The sequence below is a fragment of the Pteropus alecto genome, unplaced genomic scaffold, assembly GCF_000325575.1.
Source record: "Pteropus alecto unplaced genomic scaffold, ASM32557v1 scaffold139, whole genome shotgun sequence".
Lineage (NCBI taxonomy): Eukaryota > Metazoa > Chordata > Mammalia > Chiroptera > Pteropodidae > Pteropus > Pteropus alecto.
In genome coordinates this window covers 2,791,433-2,800,632 of record NW_006443567.1, presented here as the reverse complement: position 1 = coordinate 2,800,632, position 9,200 = coordinate 2,791,433, and the positions used below count along the sequence as shown (strand labels likewise).

Below are 9,200 nucleotides of genomic sequence, written 5' to 3'. Positions count from 1 at the left end.
AAACAACGGGCTCGCAACTCCTAGAACAGGTCTGTGTGACCTTGGGCAGATCTCTGAGTTTAGCCAGCTGCCCACTCCACAAATACAAATAAATAAATAAACAAACAAACAAACAAACGAACAGAAAGTCAACTCATTAGGCATTATAAAAAGTCTTACAAAATTTGATTCCGCACCACTTATCCTATTTCCATAAAGATGATGGATTCCTGGGCTAAATGTTCCTTTCAGGAAGGGTTTGAAAACTTTTCATGAAAATAATACAATTATAGTCTGAGACTATATTCATTGATTAGATTTTTTAAAATATTGATGGGCCTGCTTTTTAGAAGTGACAAGGATGGGCCTCATCTTCAATTTTTGGAATACATGTTCTTCTACTTTTCAATGAGAAATACCCTAATACTATTTTTTTTCCCCATTTTCTAGTGCCATTTCCATGTGGAAGAGTTTCTGTCTCACATGCTTCTACGAAGTTCACCCGTTCTGAGTCTATATTTTCCAATATGGACTATGAAAATTCTACTGAAGATGAAACAAATTTGAATAACATCACAGAAAGCACTCAACCATTTAACGACTTCACTCGAGTTGTTGGTGGAGAAAATGCCAAACCAGGTCAATTCCCTTGGCAGGTACTCTCTATCGGTGGTGTGTCAAAACTGGAGTTCAGTGGGCAAGGGGTAGGCCAGGTGAGAGGCTGAGGCTAGGACACTAGACAGACCTATCAGGGTGAGGGAAGTGTTTAGGCAAGTTTCAACAGTATGCAATATGAGGAGCTCCCGTAAGTGGGGAGCTGGAGAAAGAAAAGTCCAGGGACAGCTACCATACAAGGTTAAGGAGAGTTTGGCATCAAGGAAATAGCATAGCAGAATTCCAGACAAGCAATAGAGGAGGGCTAGAAAGCAAGGTCACAGGTACTGAGGTTCAAGGTACCACTTCAGCTTCAGCCCCCAGGAGAACTGGTGAGAGTCAGAAAGTCTCTAGGTCCAGAAAAACTAGATTATTTCAAAGGGATTTTTAAAACGACTCAAGTAGAAAGGATTAAGGCAAGAATTTGGCTATTGGAACCAGGATATGAGATAGGAACTTGGTCCAAGGCTGTGGTTCTCAAAGTGCAGTAGCATCAGAATCACCTGGGTACTTGTTAGAAATGCAAATTTTCATCCTACATCCCAGACCTACTGAATCAGGGTCTCTGGGGTTGGGGCCTAGCAATCTGTGTGCTATAAGCCCTTCGGGTAATTCTGATGCACCTTACAATTTGAAACCCACTGGACCAAGGAAACAATCTTGTCACAGAAGCTAAGATCCAAAACACCCAATAGTAGACTCATGGTACCTAGACCCAAATTCCTCCAGGGATGATCTGCGGACAACCAACATGAGAATCACCTGTGCACATTTTTGAGCAACTAACAAAAGCTAAATTTGTAGCAAAACCTGGGTTTTAACTGGCTACAGATAAAGCATAAATGATTCCATCAGAGAGAAGGAATAAGCCTGAGAGGCAAAGAGCCAGACTGGTCCTTATATAAAACTGTGCTGTCCAATAAGGTAACTACTAGCCACATGTGGCTATTTAAATTTAAGTTAACTACCATTTAACCAAATTTAAAATTAATATCTTCAGTCACACCTGCCACATTTCAAGTACCGAAGAGCCACATGTGGCTAGTGGCTACCATATTGGATACAGATACAGAACACTTTCATCACTGCAGAAAGTTCTATTGGACAGTATTTACAAGAGTTGAATCTAACATAAAACTCCATAGTGACCACAATCATGTGAATGTGTAGTAATCTCAAAGATGCTTCACTCTAAAACATTTTCTCTACTGAGGTCTGAACTTTTGCCATCAGAGACCAACAGCTTTAAAGAATTTTCAGTTATCAAACAGGTAACAATTTAAGCCAGGATCAGGTAAATGTCCCCAGGTTTAACACCACTGGAATTTTGAGACTAGCTATGTGTCTATCCAAGATTCTCCAGATTGTCTGCCATTTGCCAACACAATCGGTGTAAGATATTGAACCTATCCCTGGAAAATAGGGATTTGGCACAGATATTATTGAGAATGATACTGAAGAGTTGCAGACCATCACAACCAAAACTTTATGTTTGCCTTTCTTTTACCTTCGCTTTTAATAATATATGCTGGACTTGATCTTATAGCCAATAAAATATGCTATATGTTCCTTTACGCCCCTCTGTCATCTACTTAAGCATCCTACCAGTGCTGCTTCCCTCACCCACCATGACCTCTTCCTTCACTCACCCCCATCTTTACTTTCTTTCATGACCTTTTACCTTCTCCACCGACTTCTTTTTGAACAATCTCTCTTGGGTCCAGTCACTCTAATTATGCTTTATTCTATTTAACATCCATATATCTAATTCTCTCTAATTTTACTCTTCATGTTCTTGTGCATTTTCATTCATTCTGTATCCAACTTCCATGGATAAGGTGGTTAGAATAAAAGATTCTACTTTATAATTATTATCTTCCTTGGGCTTGTGGGACATAAAGCAGTGCCTAGAATGGAGTATCCAGTCACTCAGGGTGTTTTATTAGCATAGAAGATGACTTTCCATTAAAAAAAAAAACCTGAGGATTAAAAATGAAAATCCCAGGATGCATGCATTGTAGGCTTAGCATTGTCCCCTTGTCATTCCAGAAATGAAATGGCAAATACATTTAAATGAGAGTTTAAAAATGGAGTTTTATACAGTCTCAGTTGAGTCACTCCCTTTAAGCCAGATGCTTGCCAATGTTTTAACAATGCCAATGTTTCCTAATAGAAATTTTAATTAGCAAGCTGAGTTTTTTTTTCTTTTAAGCAGCAGAAACTATCTGATGATGGTTGCAGTTGTACTATGAGGAAGACATAAATGATACACATCATTTCAAATCTATCATGTCTTCCTCACTGCACACTTGTAGTTAGTGTATCTGCTGTGTCTTTCATATCAAGTGTAGCAAAGATCATTTGGAATGTTCAAGATCACTCACTAACATGTGTGCACACATGTTCACTCCCTATTTTACCCATATGAAGTAAGATTACTGACTGGAGAGGTACAAAACTCTAGATTTTAAGGTTTTTTTTCCCAAAGGTGAAGAGCTGAGCTACTTTCTAGGATACTTGAGAAAGACCCAGTCATACTTCTGCATTATTTTTGTCCTCACCAGAAAACTGTCTCTCCATAACTACCTCCATCCAGTTTTTCACGAAAGGTTAATGGTTTTCAAATATATGAGATAAATCGAGTGTACAAAAGTCACTTTTAGACAAAGATGAAACAAATAAAACAAACCAGAATCTCTCATTTGCAGGAGAGCCAGCTCCACCCATCATGGTTAATCTGCAGGGTGGAAATGCTTGATTTCACTGCAGATAAGACTGCAACGCACCTGCTGCAGCCAAGGCATCAAGAGAAAGCAAGCAGCAGCTGGGGTTTCAAAGGCCAAATTATTCTACCTGTGGCTCTGAAATATGAAATACTGTTTAGCAGTGTTACCTAGAAAAGAATAATTCCAAATACTGATGCTTCATAAAAGGGGGTGGGGAAAAAAGCGACCACTTGGGTGAAGAAATACCACAAAGAACATCTGGTGTAATGAACAGTTTGAACTGGAAAGGTTTACAGAAAATGTTTAAGTGCGCTGTTTCAAGAGCTACAGGGCCAAAGAGAGAAGGGGAAGATGACTTTTTCTTTGTGGATTTACAGGTGAAAGTTACAGGCAGATTCTGCCCCGGTTACGAAAGTGCTTTCCAACCACAGGGTCGGTCACATGGGCTGGGTAGCTTTGGGAGGAAACGCTGGTTGAATAAATGTTTGTCTAATTGTTGACTTGAAGAGCTGTTCTGTCACTGGGGACAGCAGAGGCCAGATAACCCCATCCAGGAGAGGATCGAGGGCATTGGTTCACCGGGGGTGAGATTAGAGTTGGCTAGCAGACAGCTTTGAGACCCGGAGGAGCGATGCGCGCCTTCCACGTGGCCTGTCCGCTGTCGCGTTCATTTCTTACCTTATTCTAGGGCTTTCACCTTAGCTTCCCGGGTTGGAGGCAAGGGCCCCACAGCTGCACCTCGATGGCGACAGGCGCTTCCCAGAGTCCCCTACGGTTCCGGCCCGCGGGGCCCTGCCCCACCCCCAAAGTCGAAGGTGCAAGCGGACTTGTCTGACTTCGCGGAGGCATCACTGTGATAGAAGGTCTGAGAGACGACTGGAGCCGAGGCGGGTAGCGGAGGGAAGTGCAAGACCGATTTCCTTCATTTCCTCTCCAGATGCCCAGTGGTGGGCTCAGAGCCCTTTGAGAAATTGGGGAAAGGAATCAAGGACTCTGCAGGGACACCTCAGGAGGGGAGAGAGGAAGCTACAGGATTAAGTGCACTATATAGGAACAGAAAGGATATTTCAAGGACTCAGTATATCCTTAGTGCAGTGGGAAACTAAAACCAGACTCGGATTTCATACAGCTCCGTAGGAAAGCAATGAAAAGTTTTGAACATTAGAGAAAAAAGGGAAATCGCTACGCCTACACTTCGCCAACAGCTTAAAGTGAAAGATATGAAAAAGTGACATGCTCTTTGGGCTTTCTAAAGCTTTAATTTTCTTTTGGTAAATCATTATTCTACCTACCTAGCCACCAGCAGCTTTAAAATAATATTTTTTTTCTTAATATGTCCTTGATTCTGTCAGCGGACAATTATGAGCATGTGCAAACTTCCCCAAGAGCTCCTCCCACTTCTTCTGCGGCGTTTAGGATCCATCCGCCCCATAAGCCAAGTACCTGGTCTTCTATTTTCCGTTTTATCAAGGGAGGAATACAATGGAAGTCAAGTCGTAGCCTTTCCTTATCCTTTATATTAGGTTGTATCATATGCAATTGCCAGTATTTAACTGTTTTAACTGACAAAATATGTCTTGAGAAACAGTCTCTTTATTCTTTTTTCTGTTTGTGGCCTAAATAATCTTTGAAATGTCTTGGCATTTTCCGTAGTCTCAGCTTTCCTCAGCTTTGGCCTGAAGCTATCCTTAAAGGTACATGACCGCTTGACCCGTACAGCCACCTATACAGACCCAATCCTTCACATTCTATTAGGACACGCCCCCATGGCAGACATAAAGGTACATGACCGCTTGACCCGTACAGCCACCTACACAGACCCAATCCTTCACATTCTATTAGGACACGCCCCCATGGCAGACACGCCCCCATGCAATTACGATAGGTATGAACCAGAGCCTTTTTTTTTTTTTTTTTTTTTTAGTATTAGTGACAACCCAAAGCTTTTTTTTTTTTTTTTTTTTTTTGCGGGGGCGAGGGATTGGGAGAAAGACGTTATATGAAAATCCTAAAACTATAGAAATATCTTCACCTGGAAAAAGTAACCCTCTATTTTTCCCAGCTCAGGTGATAGAGTTCTGATTAGGAGAAATAAAAAGATGACATATGTAATCTCACTGGGACCCACAAAACTATTTTGGACAGAACATTTAGACTATTAGTCTCCAGGATGGTTTGATGAAATCTATTTCAGTGACTAGTCTTGTTTAACCAGTCATTAAAAACCAAAAGTGAGTATCACCTCCGTGCCCAGAAAAATGAAGTAGGGTCGAGGGCTGGGCGAATCATACCTGTGGGCATAGCAAGCTACACATCATGTAGAAATGGTTTTGCTTTTTATATGGGAAAGAAATAGTATGCAAACATAGAAAAAATATTATTTTAAAGCTGCTAGTGGCTAGGTAGGTAGAATAATGATTTACTGAAATCACAGAGAAAGGTCAGGTTTAGGATGAAATGTTAGGAAGAGAACAAGGCAACAGCTATTACTTTGGATTGGCATTGTTGATGAAAAGCATCAGAACAGATATGTGACTGTGTATTTTGTAAATGTGGATGTGTTAGGTGTGTATCTGTGTGTGTCTGAAAGGGAGAAAACAGGCTCCTGTTCTGACATGACAAACATGAAAATGTTTTGACAGGTCAGAACTCGGATGCCTTGCTCAGAACATATGCTTTCCTACTTTTCCCATCATTTTCCGAAGTGACATCTTACAAGAACTTGTCCTTGGCCAAGCAGGCAGCTCACTCTCAAATAGCTAATATTTAGATAGCTGTGATCCTGAGGTAGCCAAGTAAACATTCCCAAACCAAGTTGTTTGTAATATCTTTTAAGGCAAATATATATTTAGGGCTTTTTCTTGGCAAAGATGTTTGCTAAAATTTCTAATACCAATCAGGGGTTGGCAAAAATTGCTTTTCAGGCTGAAAAGAACACAATCATATTCTCAGTCACCTATCAGAAAGCAGTAGAAGCTCCAGGCAGCAACTCTTTGGCAAGAATCAGACTAGCTACATCATAGTCTCTGTGCCCAGGGGCTGTGCATATCATTCCGTCCGGCCTAAGTAGCCCATTAAACTGAGAGATGTCTAATTCACTTCTACTACAGAGGAGAAGCACCCTTTTATCATTGCATGTGAATTCTTAACTCCAGCTACTTGAACAGAGGTATTCAGTTGTACCCATTAGTATAGAACAGCATTACCCAAATTTGCTTGGCATCGAAAAACACTTGGGGTCAGGGCCAGCTTCATGAGCTTGTGACCAGTGTAGTTGCACAGGACCCTGCATTCAGAAGGGTCCCACATTAGGAGTTCAATGCTTAGCATTTATGTTTCAAGTCAGACGATGGGGCATGTAGGCTCTGGGGACTTGGAACCTCAAACTACTGCAGTCGCATCTCTCACCAACTTCAGGAGATGGACTCTTTACCTCCCACTCCCCTGTCCCTTGGTGCCTTGGCCAGCCCTGCCTCCCCCTCCCCATACTTGGCCAATGACTACTGCCACCCCCCAACCCATGGCACTCTGGCATACTCCTTTCACTCTTAATAGCTACCACTGTCACTCTTCTCCTGCACAATCAAAGGGAAGAATGAGGTTGGGTGCACACACCCTACGCCATCTTGGGAAGAGACATGACCACATGGCATCTCAGGACCAAAAATGTGTCACAGTACATTTGGAAGGTGAATGGTAGGGGTGAGCTTCTTGCCCATCTCCATTCCAGGTACTGAGCACACCCTGGCATAGAAGTTACAATCCCATGAGTATCCCTCCTTTGTGGTTGATTGCTGCAGTGGGCCAGTGGGAAAGAAAGATTGACTTACCCTTCCCACTGCTGGGACACAGGGCATCCGTCTGGAGGCTTACAGAAGGGGGAGACCTGGCAGCTGAAGGGTGTGTTTGTGCTTATATGCTAAATTGCAGAGTGTAAATATCTCCCAGTAAATATCCCCCAGGCCTGAGGGAGCATGACATTAAATAGTAAAGTAAAAACACCATGATAGGTTGCCAGAAACCACAGAAGGGAAGAGTTCCTTATTTTAGTGTCTTCAATGCCATTTTTTCCTGCCTTTTGAACAGGGGGTCCCGCATTTTCATTTTGTACTGAGCCCCACAAATTACGTAGCCAGATCTGCCCAGAGTGAGCATTTTTAAAACATAAAGGTCACCAAGTCTTGGAAATTCTGAAACAAAATTTGCCAAACTTAATATATATATGGATATTCAGGGGATCTTCATGTTCTCCCATCCCACTCACCGAATAATCTGATTAAGTCTGGGTGGGGCCCTAAATCTGCATTTTACAAGCATCCCAGATGATTCTACTGCAATTGGTCCACTGACCACACTTAAATTACTGGGTGTTTAGGAGCATAGATTCTGAAGCCAGGCTGACTATGGTTTGTATTCTAGCTTCACTACTAACTAACTTTAGGGGAGTTAATGTGCTTATCTGAACCTCAGTTAGCTCGTTTATAAATGGAAATATTAATATCACTCCTCAAAGTATTGCATTAAATGTATGATAAAACACTTTGCATAATAATTAGTTCATAGTATGCAATCAATAAATCTTCAAAAATATTAAGAAGATTGTTAAGTCCAGGTGATGGATATGTTGATGTTTATTATACTATAATATGAGTTTTCCTATATTTTTACAACTTTTCAAAATAAAAAGCAACAACTAGAATGAGAGGAAAAGCTAGAGCATGGAAAAGGAGGTCAGAAGCTTGCAACGAGTGAGCCCCATGGGTCTCCAGGTAGGAGGCTGCCGGTTCGGTATATCTAGGACTTAGTAGCTGTTCAGTAAATTGAATTCAGGACAAAAAGAATCTTCACTAGAACATGCCCCAAGGACCTTCTTACACTCCCACTAAAAGGAAATTCATGAATGGGCTTACTCCTGGGGCTACGCGTGCTTTAATAAAAGGGCATTTGTTCACAAAAGCTAGTCAGCGCACCCACAACAGTTTACCAAATGTTGAGTGTGCCCTCTAGTGTTCACTGTCTCAGCTTTCATACCGAAGAGGTGTGTATCAAGGCACTTGCTTACACTGGAATTGAAATTCTCTAAATTGATCTAGACATTGAGGTGGTAAAAATATTCATTGTCCATTCTGATTATGCAATGAATGTGCAGAGCAAAGACTGGTTTGGCTTCTTATTTAATAATGCCCAGGCTCAAAGCAGCACCCAAACACCTTTGTCCAATTTGCCCCCAAAATAAGACATAGCTAAATAGACCTTTTAGGACAAAGGCAGTTGAATATGGTTATGGACAATGGAAGGAATACACGAGTCCGGCTGTTCCTCGTTGCCTGGATGGCCATAAGCACAGCCCTATGGAGGCCATAAATCTCATTTAATAACATTACAGTCTGGAAAGGCCTTGAAAAGACCTCCTGAAAAAATCTGTAGTTTTTCTCTTCAAGTAACCTGTAGCAAAAAGATTTCCACATGCAGGGACAAAAGACTTGATAATAACTATTGATCTTGAGGAATCAAGTCAGTGCATTTCTGAAAGTACAACTTATGCCATCAGAGAATCTGACTCACCTAGAAAAGGAAACTGAGGGCCCCAAATCCTCAAAAGAAGCCATTTCCTCATATTTGCGTCATTTAGAGCTCCACCTGGCTCTCACTGCATGTTCTCTTCAAAACAGTCACAGAAATGGCTTTTTTGATTGTGCTCCAGAAACACTAATTCATCTGCAAAGCTGACACTTTCCAGAAACATACCAGTTCTGCCAGCACCTAGAAGCCAACATTTTGCCCACTCCTATAAACAACATACATATTTATTTTGCTCTGAATCAAATATATTATGTAATA

The 9,200-nt window shown here is 41.4% G+C and overlaps 1 protein-coding gene across 2 annotated transcripts in view; it reads left to right on the top strand.

Moving 5' to 3' along the window:
- Positions 1-9,200, top strand: part of F9 (coagulation factor IX) — a 28,617-nt gene that overhangs the window by 17,451 nt on the left and 1,966 nt on the right. For both annotated transcript variants that reach the window (XM_006924187.1, XM_006924188.1), the window contains one exon: positions 430-635. In XM_006924187.1, the coding sequence (XP_006924249.1) occupies positions 430-635 (206 nt within the window). The remainder of the gene's footprint in view (positions 1-429; positions 636-9,200) is intronic.